Source organism: Prosopis cineraria, unplaced genomic scaffold (assembly GCF_029017545.1).
Source record: "Prosopis cineraria cultivar Desert tree isolate PC_DT_omini unplaced genomic scaffold, ASM2901754v1 PC13, whole genome shotgun sequence".
NCBI classification, from domain to species: domain Eukaryota; kingdom Viridiplantae; phylum Streptophyta; class Magnoliopsida; order Fabales; family Fabaceae; genus Prosopis; species Prosopis cineraria.
In genome coordinates this window covers 37,184,101-37,207,376 of record NW_026555344.1, presented here as the reverse complement: position 1 = coordinate 37,207,376, position 23,276 = coordinate 37,184,101, and the positions used below count along the sequence as shown (strand labels likewise).

The window sequence follows — 23,276 nt, the reverse complement described above, 5'->3', positions numbered from 1 at the left end:
TGAGATTCTTAATAATTTTACTCGAGTTGGATACCTAAAACAATTCTACTTCCATCGTGCCAGCATGCATATTAAATTTTTAGACATCATTAAATTTTCACAAGAGATTTTCCCTTTTAACCTCATTTAAGTGTTGGAGAGAGAAAATGTGTTGTTAAAGTACATATATTTAATAAAAGTAAAGTTAAGAACTTATTAAATTTTTAAATAAAGTTAATGAATTTTAAAGTTTTTTTATTTTATTTTTATAAAACATATTAGAAATCAAATGACTTTATTATAAATATGACATTAGTTTACTATTAATTCTTCTTATAGATAGATTAAGTCACCAATATTAGCACCGGCCATTGTGCAAAGTCGTGAACCAATTGTTGAGCATAAAAGAATAATCTGACTTGTGAATGCACAGTAAATTACGCAGGACTAAATCAGATTAAGTTAGTGGAAAACATGAGAGAAGATAATTGGAGACATAAATCAAAGTGTTGAACGAACTCTATAATATGTACAAACTTGATTATGATTTGAGGAGTCAATAATTTTACTCAAGTTGGATACCCCAACCAATAGAATTCTACTTCCATGGTGCCAACATGCATGTGCCTCTGTGGGGTCTTCATGTCCCTGTCCCTGCAATTATCCTACTGCTGTCCAAATTCTATGATTCATATCATGTCATTCCACACACACACACACACACTGATTATTTTTTCCGGTAAAATAATTATTATTCTGACCTTCCGTTTCATGGGATACAGGATACTTAAATTATAATCCACTCTATTGTCATAACGGGATTCTATGAAAAGAGAAAACGAGGTAAAATAAAATAGTGGTGGGATCTATAAGGCAAATTTTGTAAATAAGTAGCGTGTTGAAGGATTTGAATTTGAGTTTAAATTTTAAATTTTAAATTTTAGATTTAAAATTCATATATTTAAAATTTATGCGTTTAAAAGTCTTTATTCTTTATTTAAAGGTAACTGAGAAATGAGCTCATAAGCAAAAACTAAAGATTGAGAGTGACGATGAGAGCAACAGATGAGAGGAAATGCGAGAGCAACAAAGGCATATAGTGAAAATGTGAAGGAAATGAGAGGGTTAGAGTAGCTGAAATTTCAAATAATTAAAGTTTAGAGAAAATTCAAAATTACAAGGAGCTTATAATAGATGAGGAATTTGATTTAAACCCAAATTCTCATAAAGTAAGTCTAGATTAATGGAAGAAACAACCAAATTTGAAGCCTAACACAAGCCATAATATTCACAACTCCAATACATTAAGCCAGCTTTATATAGAATATATATTCATAAATTGTTAGATAGATTTGTCTTACTTTTGAATAATGTTAGAAAAATACGCCCATTAACTAATTATTCCAGCGTATAGTTGATACCATTAGTCAATAAAACCGGCAAAAGCATCCAAAGGAACATGTGCATGTCTAGTTTTACAATTTCGTGGCCAACTTGAGCGGAGATTTTGGATGATAATTTAGTCGTTATGACTTATGACTAAGATTCAATTTTTTTATCCTTTAATCCGAATTCATCAATTGGTTTATAAATCAAGCACTATTGGAAATTGACTATGTCTGAGTTTGTAGGTAGGAGATGAATGGGTCTCTGTACTATTGACGGCAAAGTGTAAGTGGTACGATATGTAAACTTTGATTGCCCATCTGAAACCTCGTAGAAATGGTCCTGAATATTACTCCATTTGTTCCAATGTATAAAATATTTTTAAATAAAGTTACACGTATTAATAAAATTTATTAAATATATTCAAGATTTTATTTTTTTAAAAGAAAAATATAAACTTTAAAAATACCTTTTATTTAATATTTCATTTGTAAAAGAATATAAAAAAGAGAAAATATAATGTGAAGAACATATAGTATTAGAAAAAATCATTAATAAAATTTTATTTTTGTTAAAATATTATATTTTAGGATGTCAAATCTCTTCTACAAGTGTTTTATAATTTGGGATGAAAATGGTATGTCAAAGATGTATATTCTTTTAATCTTTTTCAAGGTTTCTTAACGCCGCCTTGCTATCCAAACAAATTTCGGTGCACTGCCATGACTTGTAGTGTTCTTTAATTTCTTCCATTTTTGTCAAACGTAGATATGTTCCTCACCCACCAAAATAAGATAAAGCAAAATATCAATTATTGCGGAATATGACTAGGACGCACGTACACACACAATATTGTAGGACATGTGCCTGTACTCTCTTTATTACACAATAATAATAAGGTTATTTCAATTTTCAACATTACTCCATATATATATATATATATATATATATATCTTTTCTTGAATGTTAATCCTGGAGCTTTTTAATTTGCTCAACATTAATCAATTTTTTTTTAAGGAACTGCATTGTTTATAAGTTGTGAAAAGTATAACTTACATTTGGCCAAAAAAAAAAAAAACTAGAAAGAAAAGTATAACTTTGATTCCATACAATTACAACCTTCAATCATTCAAAGGGTTCAGCCAATATCACATCGTTCATTAATTATTATGATATGGCTGTTCATTATTTTTATATTTTATATTTATTGATACTAAGGTGTATTTTCGAGAATTGAATATCACATTTTGATGAGACTTGCAACCCTTCGTGGCCTGGAGGGCTTAGAAAAGTATGGCCGAAAAGGAAATAATAAAAAAAGAAAAAAGAAAGCTCTCATGAATATTGGTCAAAAGCTTTTAATTTATGGATAAGTAGGGTTAGGGTTTTCTTGTCTTATACTCTGAGATTTAGTAAAAAGTGGCATTTTTCTTTGTCTGTTCATTTACGCTATATTCAATTCGTTAGTAAACGGTGCCATAGATCACGCAAGTCCGAAAATGCGATCTTGGGAATTAAATTTAGGAAAATGACATTCGGCCACTTGCAGAAGAAATTAATTATGAAAAAATATTTTAAATTTAGAAAATTATAGCAAAATTATAAGGATTGTATATGAAAATTATCTTATTCATTATTAGTATTCCATCAATAATCAACTTTCCAAGTGTTATTACCAAGGTTGTTAAACTTACAAGTTTAAGTAAATTAGTAATAAGGATGTAAATTTGAAATGTAGACTCAGATCATAAACTCATAAAAACTTATCTCTATTAATAAATTGCCTTTAACGGTATATAATTAAATAATTTGAACGTAAAATATGATCATAATTTAATTTAAATATAGTTTAAGTATAAATCATTGAAATTAAATCTATCTATATTTATAGATTATTATACTCAGTGTAGAAATTTTAAAATATGACAACTTATTTTTATATTTTTTGTTTTCTTTTTATTAATATTAATTTTTTTATTTTTTAGTTTTATTTTTTATTGAACCAAATCCCACTGCTTCTATAATTCAACTTTTACATAGTATATACCTATATTTTCCAACGAGTTTATGAACTGATTGACACGATTTTATAATTAAGCTAGAAACATAAAAATGGTAAATTTGAAGAGTCAACTCACAAGTTTAACCAATTTTTATCTAGTTTGAGTTTATGAGTAAGTTAACATGATTTTGTAAGTTAAAAATATAAAAATGATAAATTTAAAAAGTTAATTCGAGAGTTTCACAATGATGATTATCACTTTGAGTATTAGTAAATTCCAAATGAATATTTCACAATTAATGACGATAGAGTGGATTGTTGCTTTTGGAACCGTTATCGTTTATACCTTGTTGGCGTACAAATTTACACATAAATTTAAACCTTCCTGCCCTTTCCTATTTTTTGCGAGTACATTTGACAACTCAGGATTCCATAAGTCGATATAATTAGTTTGTTTGGTTGAAGTTGAAATTCCAATATGAAATATATCTTTATTTTTTGTTGTGCATCTGTTATTCTTTTATTAGAGATAATCTTATATGAGAAATAGTTTTAAATTAAATGTAGATATCTTTTCTAGCAAGTATTCAAATATTAATTCACTACCATGTGATGGACTAATCTTTTTATTAGGATATTTGATTAGGAGTAGCTCTTCTAAAAAAGTTTTATACATTCATACGGACCCTACCCTAATAGCAAACTACTAGTGGACTAATCTTTTTATTAGGATATTTGAATAGGAGTAGCTCTTCTAAAAAAGTTTTATACATTCATGTGGGCCCTTATCCTAATAGCAAACTGCTGCTGCTGCTCCTCCTACTACTGCTACTGCTATTGCTACTATTGCTATTGCTATAGTTGCTGTTGCTACTCCTACTACTACTACTATGTATATAATATGTGTCCAACAAGAATCAATGCTTTTAATTATAGGACATTCGATCGCATGCATTTGCATTGGCCCCAAATTGCTACTGCTGCTGCTCTTGCTCTTGCTCCTGCTATTCCTCCTACTACTACTACTATGTATATAGTATGTGTCCAGTAAGAATCAATGCTTTTAATTATAGGACATTCGATCGCATGCATTCACATTGGCCCCAAACTACTACTGTTGTTGCTGCTGCTGCTGCTATGTATATAGTATGTGTCCAGTAAGAATCAATGCTTTTAATTATAGGACATTCGATCGCACACGTTCGCATTGGCCCCAAAAAAAATCCACGCGGTCCCAAGAAATGATTCCAAAGTCAATTAGATAGCAGTTCTTATTACAAAAGAATAAACAAAGAAGTTGGTTTAAAAAAAAAACAAAGTATAAACAAAGAAATGAAAAATGGAAATGATATGCAAAAATCGCATTCGAGAATTCAGATTCTTAGAAAGTTTTGTCCACTTTGTATGCTAACCGCGTGGTTGACTTCGCTTATGTACAGTCTGTTTTGATAACCCCAAATAATCAATTATGCCGACCTAAGTCATGATTTTGAGAAAAGAAATCCAAACACTCCAGTAGGAAAAGCATCCTTCCACCAACGCCACCTTTGCCGTATGCATTGATAAATTGAGTGTTGTATGGAATATTCCTAATTTTCTTTTCTTTAACATATTAATATTAGGTAAATTATAGAAAAAATTTCTAAATTTTAAGCTAGCTATTTGCAAAAAAAAAATGTCATTGAAAAATTGGTGCGTTATCTTAAAAAAATGTTTTTATTTATGCATGAACACTCTAAAATTTGAACTTCTTTTCCGGTTCAAATCCTTAACATGTCTAATGGAGGAATTAACAACTAAAATTGATTTTAATGAGTATATAGAGGGATATATTGATTTTAGAGAAAAATGGGCAATAATATTCGTAACGCATTTTTTTAAAAGAGCTACAAGCTTCCTAAATTACACTACTGCGGTGTAATTTGATCATACTAATGAATAATGCAAAAATCCCTAATCTATAAATGGAGGTTAGACCTTCATTAAGTAAGGAATGTTAGTCCCACAAGTTGTGTCACGTGTAAATAAGTTGGCAGAAAGAATACTCATAAAATACTATACTATTGTGCATTTTCTCCTGTCAATCCTAAAAAAAATGCGCAAATCCCCAATCTATAACAGAGACATAGATTGGTAAATGTTAACCATGAATGTCAGAAATATTGAAATTTTATTTGACCAAAGGTGTAGATATGGAAGATATATAGATGATCAAATTTGTCTTAGTTGGCAAAAACTATAAAGAAATCGTTTTATTTTGTTCTACTTCAAATTCACAACCACACACACTTTAATTTATTCTCATGTAGAAGCTGTGTTGATTTCTGATCCTCCCTCACTCTTTCGCGACTTCATTCTGCATCGACTCATTTGAAGGGTTTGGCCCTTCGAAAGAGAGAGTCAAGGGAAAGGTATGAACTTAACGATTGGAGAGATCATGAGAGAAGAGATGTTCGAATTAATTTGGACAGTTGAAAGAAGAGAGAATCAATAATTGAGATAATTAACTTCGAGATGAATTCTGAATCGAAGTGTGTGTATATGGTTATGATGTGTGACAAAATACAATATTTTGTAAAGGGTTTCTGTCAATGAGGACAAATTTAATCACATGTATTTCTATATTATATTCAGGTCAAATAAAATATAAATCTTCTTTTATATTTATAGTCAATGTTTGATTTGCCAATGTAAGTTTCTTGTGAAATAGAGAATTTTACCACTGGAGACCATATGGAAGCACCAACTAGGATTGTACCACTGGAGATAACTAGAATTGGACCGTTGGTGACAACTAGGATAGAACCATTGGTGTTGACCAAGACCTGATGGCCAGCTTTGATTAGGATTAAATGGCTAGCTTTGATTAGGACTAGATCACCAGTGTTGACTAGGACTAGACCACCTGCGATGATCAAGACCACCCTCCCTCGCCATTTGATGTCTGGTCATCGTCGTTATTTGATGGTAGTCTAATGTTGTAGTTCATTTTTGGTCCACTACAACCATTCGGTGCTAGTTCATCGCATCCAACCTTTGTTGGTATGTGGTGGCAATCCAAGATTGGTGTGCAATCACCATCTTCAATCCGATTGTCTTCATTGTTCAACGCCAAATGCCACTATTAATAAGGAACAATTTAGTGTCATCAGCCAAGTCCAATCTATAGCCCTTAGACTGCTGTAATCAAATAGTTGGAGCCAATTGAGACCAAGTTGCTAACTTTAATTTGGATTGGATGGATAAGTTTGATTAGGACTGGACCATTAACATCATCTGATTTATCTTTAAATTCAAATATAGAATTTAAAATTTTGAATTTTATTTGAGATCCAAACAAATGATTTTAATATTATAATTTAAAATTTTTTGTTATCCAAACAAAAAATTTTGAATTTATAAATTTTAAATGTGATATTTTAAATTTAAATTCTCAATTCAAATTTATCTATCCAAACGCAACCTATGAGTATTTAATTTTTACAGCTTAATCGTTGAATTTAAGGAAAATGTGTGGGGTGCTTTCCCCTGACGAGACCATAATTAAAATTTCAGTCTACTTTCCGCCAAAATAATGGATAGAGAAAGTATTTCCTCCACACCAAAAAACGAAATTTTATATTTTTCTCTTCCCTGTTTTCGATCCCAAAGATCTTTTTCCAATGTAACGCATCCGTAACTTAATCGTGTCGTTGTGGGAATTATGGAATAAAATGCGGTTTATCTCTTGAAATTTCGTTGTATGTGATTGTGATGCATAGTTTTACAGGGAAGCGTTTGAATTTGAGGTGTCAGCGTGAGAAGTGTTAACGTTTCTTTTTGGAAATACATGAGAAGGTTAATTAGAATAAACATACAGACACACTCGCCCCTCTTCTAGTCCTATTTATAGGACATAAAGAAAATATTTTTTGGGATCATATTTATAAGCCATCTCATTACATATTCATTACAAATTTTTTCATTAACCATTCATTGAATATTGAAGAGAAAAACATATTACTAAAATATGTATATTTAATAGGAACAAATTAAAGTTGAAAATTATAAACTTTGTAGATAGAGTTAATGAATTTTAAGATTTTTTTATTCCAATTAAATATGTTAAAATTGATTTATAAATAGAATTAGATGAGTAGTTTGATATTAATAACTAGTTGTGGATGCCCATGAATGTTTAATTAGGATGGAAATTAAGGATAGGCTAATCTTGGGAATGACTGGTTCTCATTTATGTGCTGTCACCGACATGATATTTAGGCGAGTCAACGCATTTCGATTATAAATAAATAAATTTTGATAATAAAAAGTGATAATCTTTCAATTAACCCACAACAATTATATAATTAGTAGATGTAATTTGGCTTATGCAAATTTACGAAAAGTATACGTTATAATTAACTGAAGAGAGATTTAATTTGTTGTGGCAGGCAGGGACGGATACTTTTTAAAAAAAATCCTACATACTCTAATTTATATAAATATATAAATAAAAAAATATAATATACTTTTATACAATCTACTGAGTTTGTTTGTTTGTTTTTTTGGGCCAAAATCTATCGAAGTAAAGCATGATGTCATTCTTGTCATAGCGATTGAATCGGTGTCAATTTTTTAAATAATTCTTTTAGTAACCTATAGTCTATAAAAATCATCTTTCATCCTAATCTTATTCTTCCGACGGTTAATTATTTTTCACAATATTCATAACTAAAAATGAGATTTAATTTGTTTCTCTTGAAATTGAAAGTGTCAAAATATCAAGTACTACCTGTGAATTTGTTTAAAAGAAATTAATGATATCCAAAGTTTATCAAAGGCCAGTATATATATATATATATATATAGGAATTGCTTGATAGAATAATAAGCATCACGTTTTCTTATATATCAAGATCATATTGATGTCGCAGTTGCATTTTAATACGTGACAATATTTAATTTCTTCATTTTAGTTATAGAAGCACAGAAACGTGTCACCAGCAAGAAATTTAATCTGAAGGACTTAATTGCATTAATTATTTATTTCAGTTAGTGTTGGGGATATAATATAAATAAATGACAAAGCTTAATCCAGTAATTTAACTGAGTTTGAGAGACAAAAGTGTTGACATTTCTTCATCATGTAATTATAGGACAAATACAAAACACAATGACAAAATTTAAAATTTTTATCTCTGGATATCCAAATCCAATCAATAGCTGAAAATGACGTGGCGGTACAAATAGAAGAGGGCAGATTTTTAGGAAGTCAACAAGAATGTATAGCACAAATACAGCTAATAGCCTCACACAAATTAATATTAAATTCATTTCTAACATGGTAACACCTTGAGAGGTCTGGTCCACACAGGCGTCTGATTTTGGTACTCATCATTTGATGAGTATCTGGATGATCTGGGTTCATACTTTTTATTTTTTTAATTTAATTTTATTTTTATTATAAAAATTAAAAATTTTAATAAACTTATTTTATTATCAATTTAAACAATGCAATTTGATATTAATTTTTTAAATTTTTTTATAAATTAACTATCTAGTTATACTCTAGATAAATAAAATTCAAAATATATTTAGGTAGTCAATTTATAAAAAATTAATATTAAATTAAACCATTTAAATCAAATATGTATTGTCTAAGTTGATGATAAGATAGATTTATTAAAATTTTAAATGTTATATTTTAATAAATATAAAATAAAATATAAAATGAAATTGATAAATCCCGACCGTCGAAATTAAAAATCTAGACAGTCCAAATTGCTTGTCACTGTAGCACCGAAACTAAACGCGGTCCGCACCTATCACTCTTGGATGTTCAAATACGGTTTCTTAAATCATTTGGGGCTCCTCAATGTTGACCCTTTGAGCATGACACGCGAAGCTTCCCCTATATAAGTACACTCACATGCCCATTCGAAAACCATAACAAGCATTACTTCTTACTACAAATCTAGCAACACATATCTTCATCTTCTTCTGCAATTTCTTTCAAGTTGTAATAGCGATGTCGGCTCTTAATTTCAAGCTTAGCCTTTTCTTCTTCTTGTCTTGTGTGCTTGGCATTGTTTCAGCACAGCTGTCTTCAAATTTTTATGCCACATCATGTCCCTTAGCCCTTACCACCATTAAAACAGCAGTAACCTCTGCTGTCGCTCAAGAGGCTCGCATGGGAGCGTCCCTTCTCCGTCTTCACTTCCATGATTGCTTCGTTCAAGCAAGTCTCACTCCTCTCTTTCTCTCTGTACATATATATATATATATATATATATCATTTATATGTCAGGTTGTTCCAGTGTGGGTACACTTGAACCAATAACTTCTTAGGAAGGCGTAGCGGCTGTCCGGAAATAGTGGAAGAGGATTTATAAATGTAGTAAGGGGAGGACACTGCACCTTACCTTGAAGCTTAAGTTTATTTGTCTTTCCTTTTTATTTTATATTAATTATTAAATCTAACTTAATTCAATATAAGACTTTTTACATAAGATAAGTCCACTCACAATGTCTTGCTTTTGTTTGATATGCAATATTTAATTATATGCTCCACTACACGATGTAATAAAAAACACAGCTACCCACGCGAATATAGGGGGTGGGTAATTATAAGGTGACAGAAATAGTGTAGACAAAAGTTATTAGGTGCATTATTCTTTTAGGTTCATTGTATATTAGCAAGTTCCTTAATTAGGTCACATTGGACAAACAGTTCATTTGGCATATATAGCAAGTAGGAAGTATATCAATATATATATATGCACAATTTTAAATCTACGTACGAACTCTCTTATATATTTATGTCCAATATTTGTTGGGTTATTTATTATATTAAGGACCACGCCAATAGAATGCATACAAGGAATTTTAATCAGTATTCGCTGTTATTCATTTCCATGCATGTTGCTTCTGCAGGGATGTGATGCGTCTATCCTTTTAGATGACACTTCAAGTTTTACAGGCGAGAAGACAGCCTTTCCAAATGTTAACTCTGTCCGAGGTTACGACGTCATCGACACCATTAAATCCAAGGTCGAGACTTTGTGCCCCGGCTTTGTGTCCTGCGCCGACATCGTCGCTGTTGCTGCCAGAGACTCTGTTGTTGCTGTAAGTAATAATCGATCAACTTGAGATTAATGATCTTGTGAGACATATATATATTTATCTCAGACGACGAGACATTAACACATTGAAGAAATTTCTCAGCTTGGTGGGCCCAGTTGGACGGTACCGTTGGGAAGAAGAGATTCAACTACAGCAAGTTTAAGTTCTGCTAACTCCGACTTGCCGGCTCCAACTTTGGATCTTAGTGCTCTTATCACTGCTTTCTCTAACAAAGGTTTCACTGCTAAAGAAATGGTTGCTCTATCAGGTAATTCAGTTGGGATGTAGAGTCCCACGTTAGATAGAGTTGAACTGAAATAGAATCTTATAAGTGAAAAAGATCCATAAACTAGTTTTTTGAAGTTTTGAATTGAGATACAGCGGCATATCTACTTATGTGTGTGCAAAATAATTTAATCATCATAGTTGACGTTGATTAGTATATAAACCTTGTGTATTATTTAGGATCTCACACAATAGGGAAAGCACAGTGTACCAACTTTAGAGCGAGAATTTACAACGAGACCAACATTGATTCCTCGTTCGCAACGACGTTACAAGGAAACTGTCCGAGCGCAGGTGGTGACTCCAACCTGGCGAATCTCGACACGACCACTCCCAACACGTTCGACAACGCTTACTTCAAGAACTTGTTGAGCAAGAAGGGCTTGCTGCACTCTGATCAACAGCTCTTCAATGGCGGATCCACAGATTCTCAAGTCACTGCTTACAGCAACAACCTTGCGACTTTCAGAGCTGACTTCGCCAATGCTATGATCAAAATGGGAAATCTCAGCCCTCTCACAGGATCCAACGGTCAGATTAGGACCAATTGTCGGAAAGTTAATTAGTTCAGGACCGACTTCATATCGATGGCTACGTTAAAATCTGGAATATTCTCGTCAAGGAATAATAGCAGAGAAGTTTAAAGCCATCAATTAGATTTGATCAAGTTTATTATTTTCAGCAAGTGTAATTGGTTCTATATATATCGTCTTGAAATGTGCCGTGTACTATATGTATTATATATCTATGTAGTGCTCAAAATTCAAAAGTAGAATCAAGTTTTAATTTATGGACTCCAATGTTTCATGAATATATGGTTAATTTCTCTTTTATTCTTGCTTCTTATTTCAGATAATCAAAGCAAAACTAATATATATGGTATAACTCACTTTAGAGTTTAAACTATAATCTTATATAAAATTAGGAGAAATTCTTGCATGGAGCCGAAACACCAAAATTATCAATATATACTCCATCCAATAGAAACATGATGCTCAATGATATTAAATATAAATTAATTTTTTTATTAATGATAGTAAAAGAAAAAAATACATGATATTTTATCGGTATTCTAATATATAAAAAATAAAAAGTCATTAAAAATAATTACACATAAAATTTTATTTAATTGAATTGATTCAATTTTATTAAATTGAGCATAAACGACGTGATACATATAGTCCATACAAAAAGGTAAATGATTAAAGGTGCACTTTTGTCTTTCTAAAACTAAAACTAAAAGACAAAATATTTGCATCCTACATATATATTTCATTTCATATTGAAATCATTACATTGCTCAATATTTGTAGACCGAGGGAGGTAGCACCTCCTTACAAGACGATGATAAATAATGGGAAGAAAATTTTAGAAACAAAATATAAATCACGTGATAGTATTTGAGGTAGACGGTGACGTGGGAAGTCAAAGCTAAGGTGCAGATAGCAACATAGAATTACGCTAGTACAGAGGCAAACCAAGGAGCCAATGAAAGATTTAGTGAATAAATCAACCAATTGATCCTTTGAAGAAGATAAATAAGAAACTCCAAGTAATTTAGCAATTCACTAACAAAATGTTTATCTGAGGCAATAACTTTGGCTCGAGAGTGAAAAACAAGGTTAGCTGCAAGGTAGCTCCAAAATTATCACAAAGAAAAGAGAACACCCAAAAATTAAAACGCCCAAATCTTGTAATAGTTGTTGAATTCAGATTAAATCACGGGCAGCAATTGCCTTGTATTCGGCTTCAGTACTAGAACATGAGACAAAGGAATGCTTCTTGGAGCTGTAGGCAACAAGACTAAATCCAAGAAATGATTATTTTTAGACGTCACTGTCAATATTTTATAGGAATCAGCACGTGTTTTTCTTGCACAGGATGATGACGGCGATGATTTAATTCTTGGATTTTTTTAGGAAAAATTTAAGACTTCCAAAACAGAAATACACAGTTGGCGGCCAAAAAATTAAAACAGAAATGCACACAAATGGTACATCAAGGATAACTAAAATACCAAAACACACAAGATCAACAAAAGGGAGAAGAAAACTGAAGAAAATATAGATTAACCTAATCTAAAATTCAAACTATTCTCTAAATTTTCGTAACACTTCCCCTCAGTTCTTCTTCCCTTTCTTCATTTTCTTGCTTGATGATATGCTTGTAATCTCATATTTGAACCTCATATCAATACTTTAAGAAATTTTTTTTTGTAGCAATTAGACTTCCCATATGCTTAATGATATCAATTATGGGATTTGAAGTACTTGAGTTCATGACAAGATCTCGTTTCTTCATCAATTTCTCCCCCTGTTTGCTAGGGTCAGGTTATGTCTTAATTAGTGTGTAATTGTGAAACTCTGTAGCATCTTAAACTCCAATAATCTAATTCCATGCTACACATTATTTATAAGTCATAAATAGCGTGACTCACTTTTCAAATCCAATACAATATGTGATGAGACTAACACTGTTCCATTCTAAATGCCTAATAGTCTCATTATTTCAACGTTCCGCATCACCTTCAATTTATTATAATACAAGGAGTGATTAGCATTGCATGACATGGTTAACGTTGAAGGAGTTACCTACCGCTCGCACAAGTTAAGAAATTTTATCACAGCACTTTAAAAATTGTTAACTTGTAGAAAATATCATTTATATAAAAGAGACGCTTGATTCAATTAGTTAAGAGAGTTGAATCAACTTCTTGAGATCTCGAATTTGAGTCCTATGATATACAGTCCCATTAAATAAAATATCTAAAGAATTTTTGAGGTACTCGTAAGGCCTTCATTGATAATAACAATCTCACAAAATGGGGATTTAGATTAGTCTATGCAAGTGGTGGTAAAACTCTAGGTTTCCTGGGGTACTGGGCAATAAAATTTTAAAAAAAATTCCTTGATATTTAAAATAAGCATATAATATGAGATGAGATGAAAATATTTCTTTTCGTGTTTCATCTTATTTTTACTTAGAAAAATAGCGAGGCAACAAGATGCCTCTATTTTTTTTTTAATGGCCAACAAAGATGCCCCTCTAAATTTCCAAAAAGATGGGGTTTGATGAATAATAAAAATGCATTGTGGGCAAGAGTTGTCAAAATAAGTATCATTGTGGGGATGATTTACTCCCCAATATTGATAGATCTTGGATTGGTTCACGCTTGGGATGGGCATTTGAGATAGTTGGGAAAAATCATGTAAGGTGAGCAGGTCGTTGGGAGAAGTGGAAATGAAGCTATTTGATTGAAGTTTGAAAAATATGGTAATTTCTCCTTTAAATCTACTTACAATTTGCTAAATGATGATTTTTCTCATCCTATTTGGAATAAAATTTGAAAATTGAATATTCTTCAAAAATGCAAGTCTTTCTCTTGGTTAATGCTCCAAAATAAGCTTTTGACTAATGAGGCTCGAAAAGGTAGAGGATTGAGTGATTTCACCTCTTGTATCTAGTGTTGCCATGAAATTGAAGATTCTCTCCATGTTCTCTGCAACTATGAGGGAAATAAAATCCTTGTGGAGTTCTATCATCAAAATGAGTATTCTCTCAAGTTTTTTCAATTGTAATATATGAGATTAGTGCTACTTGAATGCTTCTATGACAGTAGGGTAGGTTGATGGAAATTGTAAGGAATTATTTGTAGTTATTTGTTGGCTCCTATAGAAGAGAATGAATGACATAATTTTTTGAAAATATCAATACATTCATGCATCAAATATTTTTCAGAGCCAAGGCTATGGTTTCTAGATAGAATGAAGCATAGCTAAGTCAGAGATGAGTGTAGATTAATGGAGTTGTCAAGGATGTGGGTACCCTATCCTAGATCGCTAGAAGGTTAGGGTTGTGTTTGTGTTGACAGTGCCTTTTCTCATCTTAGCTAGTAAGAATGCTAGTTGTGGGGGTATCATTAAGGACAATCACCAATCTTCTCATGGCTAAATTTTGTGCTTGTCTTATTAGTCTTTGGAGAGCTTGGGACGGTGGTCATAAGAAGATGAGTCGGCTACTAAAGTTACACCACTATTTTGTACTATACTCCGATCATCATGCCCTTTTGTATAGAATATGTATCCATTAATGACATAACTAGTGTAAGAAAGAATATGCTTAGCCAACTCATTTTCCAACCATCTCAATCTCTGATGAACTAAATTACGATCGGTATCGTACATATCATTAACATGTCCTTTCAACCAGTCGATAAACTATTTGTTGTGCATTTTAGTAATCCATTGTTCTCCTCTATTAAGGGTTGTGGCTTCAAACTTTGCCATGCGCTTCTCTTCATACTCATCGATTTCTAGAGAGCTATAAAGTATATAAAGATTTGCTTTTTCCCACTGTTCATTTGAAATAGTAATGAATTTTCTTCTATTGTCCTGTCATCATCACAACAATCCTTTAAAAGCCCAACATCCCTAACATTCTTTAAGTACTAGGTATGAAAGTTAACATTTTCTTCTTTGATATATTGTTTGACAATACATATGTCTAATTGATTCTAATTTTTCACATAGTCTTTTAATACCTTCTTGTAACATTTAACATGATACTTCTATCTTAAGTAAGTGGAGCCACACAATTGTACCTTTCTAATAATATGAATAGTTAAGTAGACCATATTGTTAAAGAATGCAGGAGGAAAATATATCTCTAACTCACATAATATTTATACAACCCATCTTTGCAACCTCAACAACTTTATGGATCAATTACTTTACTATAAAGAGCCTTAAAGAAGAAACAAAGTTTTGTGATCATTGCTCACACAGTGTCAAGCACAGTACCACGTATATCTACTAGCGTAAAATTTTTCATCAAAACATGATAGTCATGAGATTTTAAACCCTTTAGCTTTAGGTCCTTCAATGAAACTAGGTTCCTCACATTTAAAGAGTATTCCATTAGAACTTGAACTCCATTAAGAAACTCACAATAATTTTTTTCCCTTTCTAGATAGTGTGTGAGTTGCATCATGAAGTATTTGAGTTCCCTTTTCCTCCAGTGCCAATTCCTCTCTTATCCCCATCTCAATCATGTCTAACTTTGCATAGATATCATCCTTGATCTTTCTTGAAATATGGAATAGAGTCCCTACAATACTATCACATGCATATTTTTTAATGTGCATCATATTAAGAAAAAAAACCTTACATTCAATGTTTTCAAATATGGTAACTAAAAAAAATTCCTCTTTCTCTACCTGGTTGTTCTTATATCCTTTGTAAATGGTTTTCCAAATGTGATATCCAAATCCTTGACTTTTCCAAGAAGCTCCATACCAGTCAATAGCTTAGATGGCCTACCTTCTTCTAATTTTCCATTAAAAGATTTTTCCCATTTATGGTACCAACATTCATAATCATCTATAGTGTCCTACATAAACATTCTTCATCCTATGCCAATACACCAAAACAATGTTTTTTCACTGCATATTTCTGTGAGAAAACACTCAAAATTATGTAAGAACATCATTTCTCACAAGATTTATCATGCCAAAAGGTTTGACATTAAAATAGTTGAAGGAAAAAATATTTTATATGAACAAAATTGTGAAAATCATTTCTCATGCCAATATTTGCAAGGAGTTCTCACGGCCTTTGAAACTAAGAGAAGTTCTTGCAGAATGGTTCTAAAAGAAGTTCTTTCAATATAAATTTGAGACAACTTCTCACACATGAATGGCATGAGTTCTCTCATATTGCTATGTTGTAAAAATTCTCTATATATAACAAATTTATGTGAGAAATTCTCAAATACAACAAACATGAGAGAATTTCTTTCAAAATATTTCTAAGAAAATTTCGTTTGTCTCTCATAATAATGTAATGTGAGAAAAACTATAAAACTAATGCCACATCACTTGCCACATATGGATCAATTAATGCCATGTCACCTACCACCATACGCCATGTCGCCTGCCACGTGTGTATCAATTAATCCCACATCACATGACACCTCATGCCACATCAGGCACCACATGTGCATGTGGCTCATGCCACATCACTAGCCACCTAATGCCATGTCACCTACCATCTGTGGGTCAAATTCTAACATGTCATCTACCACATCACCATCTTATGTCATATATCACCTACCACCTCATGCCTTGTCATTTATTTGTTATAAAATTTGCTAAAGTTAAGACTTAAACCCTTAAATTTTCACCTTTTAAGCTTTATACTCTATTTTTTTGTCAGTTGAATTAAAATCTACCTATAATTATTATATGTAAAATTAAATATACATTAAATTCATACACATATTTTAAATAATATAGTACTAAAAAGATATACATATATTTTATTTTATTTTCAATTAATAATATAATAAAATAATTTATAAGACTTTTTATATTATATTTTTAATAATATATTATTTTTATCAACAAATATTATTTTTGTTTATAAAAAGAAATTAAAAGAAATGAATTTTAAATATGAAATAATTTATTATAAACATTTAACTAATTTTTAAATTTTATTTTTATTTTTAAATTAACATAATTAAACGAATAATTTATTTATAATATGCATTCGGCTATGCTGTAACCTAGAGATGCACAGGGGACTAGAAAGCATTAGACTTTGGCCTAACCCAAAATCCAATCTTTTTCATAAAAAGGATTGGGTTAGGCAATCTGTACTCTAGTATTGTCCAGAGATAATTTGAAGATTATCAAGATCAAACTTGGTTCACAGAATTGAGAGACAGGTCCTGTTAGTCCAATACTCACTTAGCTTTTCTTTTTTCTTTTTTCCTCTTTAAGAGACAATAATTAATTTCAACCTAATAAACTCAATTAAGATAATAAAAATACTTATAATAATAAATTCATAATAATTTCCAACAAAAAGAAAAAAAATTTGTTATAGTCTAAATAATTTAAATTTATAATTTTAACAAAAATAACACTCAACAAACTTTAACAACACTACATTACAACAAAAATTTAGAAATAAACTCAACAAATCTTCATACAATCATCTCCTTAGCGTCTATTACACTTGAAGCATTTGTCAAAAATAAATTAATAGAATAGGATAGGATCAAGTGGTCTAGATGTCCAGTCTCCTATCTAGTCTAACCCGAAAAAATAGTTTGGTCCTTTTAGTCTTTTTAATCCTAAAGGACTAGTGTTTATACAGACCGAATAGGATTGGACCACCTTGGGTCAAATTGGGTTAGACAAAATTAGAGGACTTTTGCACAGCCCTACTGTAACCTCACCAAAATGCTTGTTGTCTTCACAAATAGGGCATCCATGTTGTCCTTTAATGTTATACCATAACAAATTATCATATGCTAGATATCATTGATTGTACCAAGTATGAACTTCAAATTGAACTTTTCTTCCCTATAACTATCATAGACTTCCACATTCGTCTCCTAAAGTAACTTCAAGTCTTCAATTAGTAGAGCCAAGTACACGTTTATGTCAATCTCAAGTTGCTTGGGTCCTAATATTAATAAGGTCAGTATCATGTACTTGCATTTCATGCAAAGCCTGGAGGAGGGTTATATATAATCAACATCATTTGCCATGTACTGTAAGTATTGCTTTGAAGCACATGCAGGTTCATCCTATCAGTTGGAGTATTTACACAATTTATAAAAGAATAATATAAAAAAATTTAAATAAAAAAAATTTATAAATACTTTGCAAGAAATTACTTGGAACGCTACTCACTTATCTGAGAGTTTTTTAAGAATTCCAGAGCTCGTTCATTGTAACTTCTCATTTTAATTCCAATGGTACCATTAATTTCCTAACAAATAAATCACAATCCTAAAATCACTTATTTATTTTTTCCTTGATGTAAGTAAGTTAATATTTAGCATCCTAATCTTCCACAGCTAACAAATTCTCTTTTTCCAATAAGCTCTGCCAACACTCTTTACTTTCACTTGTTAAATAATTTTCTAAAACAATTGGTGATATTTTATCTAACACCTTATAGGCACAATTTTCTTTTTTTTTTTTAAATTTTAACACTATAAGTTGTTCCTTTAAATCCCATATCAAAATTTTTCCAACAATTCTACATCATTGATGCATAATGCTTCTTCCAATCAATTTCCAATCAAAAATTAATTAAACTCAATAATAATATTCAAGTCCACGCTATCATCATCATGCTTTCAGTATAAAGTTTTTGAGCTTAATTCATCATCTCCTCCCTACAAGTCCATCGGCAGCAACAGCACCAAAAAATTAAAAAAAAAAAGAATAAAAATTGCATTTAAATTACACCCTCACACACATGGTCATTAAGAAGATTTTATAGCTTCCTACCTTAATTATCATCAATGACAGAGGAGGGAAGGAAAAAGAAAGTGCTTACGAAACAGGGGAGAGGAAATTCGACGCAAGTCAACTGCAACACTGTTAGAGGAGGAAGGGTCTAGTGTTTTTATGGTCACCGGCGTCAGTCACAATAAAAGAAGACAATGGAGAAGGGATGGAAGATGAAAGCCACACACTCTACACCAGTGAAAATTACAGAACCAGTGATGGAGGATGAAAGAGGAAGCTGGCGAGAGGAGGAAGAATGACGGGAAGATGGTCACCAAAGGCATAATAGCATGGGCTTGCTAGAAAAATCAAAGAGGAATATGGGGGGCGAGAGAGAGAGAGTCAGTGAACCAGAATGAGAGAGAAGAATCCAGAAATTTTTTTTCCTCCTCTCATGCGTGTATTTGGCCAAAAGAAGTAAAAATCTGACCATAAAGCTTAATTAAAAAATTACAAAATGGGCATAGTAACAATTACAAAAAAAGGCATAGGTAAAATTATAAGAAAGAGTACAAAATTTTTTTATAATTTAAAACACAATAAAGTCAAACTTTTACTTAGTAAAATTCAAATTCTGAAATTTCAAGGAAGTTACTAGCTTAAGTTCTACTAAATTATCACTCTCTACTTGTTATAAAACTAATTTAAATAAAATATTAATTGAGAAAAAAATTTAATTTAAAATTTAAGATTATTACAATAGTGCCATGCTAGGGCAACAACAATTCATACTGTCCCCTAGACAAAATGCATTCGTTGGCGCAAGCATATATCTTCTTGTAATTTAGGTTAATAGAATGTAACACTTGTTTTGCCTCATGTTCTCAGCTTGGAAACTTGTCAACCTTTGATAGTATTTCTTTTATGATAAAGAGACCCATGTCTTGCTTTCTAAGTTGTAGAATCTTAATATTGTAGACAATATTGTATATTCACAACCTTCATAAAAACAAGTCTCTGCATCACTTTTTAACCTCTCTAAGAAAAATCCTTGAGTACCTCTTTCAAGTCATCTTCCAAGTCTTCAAGATGGTCGGCCACATATGCATTTGTGACAAAATTAGAGGAATGATAACTTTCACTATGCCTCTCCTAATATAGTGTCTAATACTTATAACTCTAATCAACTCTAAATTTTGCCAAGTGGTCTTCAAGTTTCTATGAAGAAGCTACCCACAAAATTACACTTCATACAAGAACAAATAATTCTTTTTGAATCCTTGGCATGCTCTTGTACAAACTTAATGAATTATTGAACCCCATCCCAGTATTCTTGAGATGTATGCTTAGCAGACATCCATCTTTTATCCATAATATCAATCTAGTGTTAAACTTTAGAAAGAAAATGTGATCAGCAACTCAATACCAATTAAGATAGTTAAAGTAAGAAAGAATCAATGCTTGCTTAAGTAACATGTTGTCACATATATTATTCCTCTCTAATTATTGAATCAACACTGGTAAATTAAACATGATTTTAATTATGTCCCATTATATTTGAAAAAAAAATTGACAGTATATAGACAAAATTATTTGCAATAATAATTTTTATTCAATAATCATTATATAGACAAATTTTTGGAGGATGAGGGGGCTATGTCTATTGCTTGATCTTAAGATCGTATGACAAAAGGATGATTCTCTTGTGTATGAATCATAAATCATCACTAAAAAAGTCTTGGAGTGATTCTCAAAGAAGGAATCACTAGGTGTGAAATTTGGTGGTGATTCTCGAAGGGATGAATCACTAGGCAACAAACTTAGGTGTGATTCTTAAAAGAATGAATCACTATGCGGCAAACTTGGGAGTGATTCTTGATGAAATAAAATATAAAAAGGGAAGGGACTAGAGCTTTGCTATATAAAACAAAGTTCCAGCTTGGACAAAGCATAAACTTCATTAACTAGGCTTTGATATCATGAAAGAAGTCATAAGAGAAAGAAATGGAGACAGGAAAAAGTGTTGTGCTCTATGGATATGAAAGTGTTACAATATATAAATGAACTTAATAATAATTAATGAATATTTTAATCATATCTAATAAATACAAAATATTTCCAAAATCTCAATAGAAAAAATCTTAATAGATAATATATATTAACAGATTAAATCTCTATCTCAACATACACACACCCCTCATCCTCAAAAAATTTGTCTATAACTTAAAACCGAGAGGGAGCATAGAAATAAACTATACTGATGAGAAGAGCTCAACATGGATCTTTACAATTTTTATTAAAAAAAAAAAGGATCTTTACAATGTTAGGAGTTGAAATTCGATCGAGTAAAACCACGAGTGAAAAGAGATCATCTTCATCACCTTAATTAACAAAAAATTGCTTTATGGGTCAGTTGCTACATTTAACAATTAGCGCGTGATCCGAGGAACCATGCTTAGGTATGAAGCCAGAAGAATATGGACATGGCGTACATAGTGGCATTTCCATGTTCTTACAACCTGCTATGGATATTGAAATACCCAATTAAGCTATAAATACAAAGTTTGATCACATGCACTATTTCTGCGTTTTGTACTTCTAGTCAAATAAAATATCATTCTTTCTAACATTTACCGTCAGTGTTTGCCAATGTATACCTCTTTACAGCTTGAGAATTTAGTACTGTTTTTTAATGTTAATTGGCAAAATTACATCATAATATAATATTTTATAAGCAATTTTGCCTCGTTATAACCCATTTACACATTGCATAGTATGGAAGATTCATATTCTTACTTATTGAATGTCTAGCTTCCATTACATATTGATGATTTTTGCACCATTTTCTAGAGTTGGTGAGCAAAATTGCACCATAATGTAATTAATGGTGCTTATAATATAATTTCTCGTAAACTAATTTATGGATATTTGCGTACTTTAACCCTTGATTTTATGGAAAAAGTATCGAGTGTTTTCCCATGAGCACGTCATAGCTTCTTTCATCCAAAATAATGGAAATGGAGTCATATTTCCTTCACACCAAACAACGCAATTATATAGTAAAATAGGCCCTTAATAAGCAACTTAACGTATCCTTGTGGGAATTATAGAATAAAATGCGGTTTGTCTATTGAAATTTGATTATTTGTTATGTATAATTTTCTAAGGGAGGTGCTTGAATTTGAGGCAACTGCATGAGAAATGTCCTCCTTTTTTTTTTTTTTGGAATACATGAGAACTAATGTTGATTATGAAACACTCTATTCATCCTAATTTATAAAACACTTTTTGACAATATCTTAAAATATAATATACTTTGATAAAAATAAGATTTTATTAAATATACTTATCTAGTATTATCATTTCCTCCTTATCATATTAAATGTCTTATAAATTGGCAAGGGGTAGATATTAATGTAATTTTGAAAATGAAACACAATATATAGTTTGATGCTCATGCATGATTAGTCGTGTGGGTGCACGGGTGAAAATAATGTTTATAATTAGGATGGAAATTAAGGATTTGAGCAAGTCAACGCATTTTGATAATTAATTAAATTAATTTTTAAATAACCTCACTTAGTATATACTATTAGTATATTTAATTTGGCATATGCGAATTTACTTAAACGATACGTTATAATTAACTGAGGAGAGATCTTTATTTGCCCAAAACATTAAAAAAAAAAAAAAACTGAAGAGAGATTCTGTAGTGGCAGCCGCCAGGCAGGGACGGACATATTTTTTTCCACAATATCCACAACTAAAAATGAAATTTAAAATTGTTTCTCTTGAAACAGAAAGAGCTACCCTGGAACTTATTTAAAAGAAATAAATGATAGTTGAAATTTAAGTATTATTATCTTTTATAAATAGTTTGGTCAGTATGCCTTTAGAAGAGCTCTCCTAATTATTAGATCTGACAATGCTTGAATCTGGATCAGTCATATAGTGATAAAAAAAAAATCTGAAGGACTTAATTGCATATATTATTTCTGTTATTGTTGAGGATAAAATGTAAATAAATGACACGGCTTAATTAATCCGGTAAACTGCGTTTGAGAAACAAAAAAGTTGATTCCTTTATGATACAATTATATAGGAAAAACTATACAAATGCACAAGGAAAGAATTTAAAATTTTTATTTCGTGGTATCCAATCAACAAATTGAAAAGGACGTTGCAGTATAAAGAGGCTTTCACAAAAATAACCCATGTTATAGGATCAAACCAAGTAAACGACCTAATATTTATTATCTTTTGTATTATGACCGGT

The 23,276-nt window shown here is 31.0% G+C and overlaps 1 protein-coding gene across 1 annotated transcript; it reads left to right on the top strand.

Annotated features, from left to right (window-relative positions):
• Window positions 1-9,294: 9,294 nt before the first annotated feature.
• On the top strand, window positions 9,295-11,546 carry LOC129291144 (cationic peroxidase 1-like). Its single transcript, XM_054928353.1, has 4 exons — window positions 9,295-9,583; window positions 10,279-10,470; window positions 10,570-10,735; window positions 10,933-11,546. Exons 1-4 carry the CDS (start codon window positions 9,374-9,376, stop codon window positions 11,316-11,318), a joined length of 954 nt encoding a protein of 317 aa, XP_054784328.1. The 5' UTR covers window positions 9,295-9,373; the 3' UTR covers window positions 11,319-11,546.
• The last annotated feature ends 11,730 nt before the right edge of the window (window positions 11,547-23,276 follow it).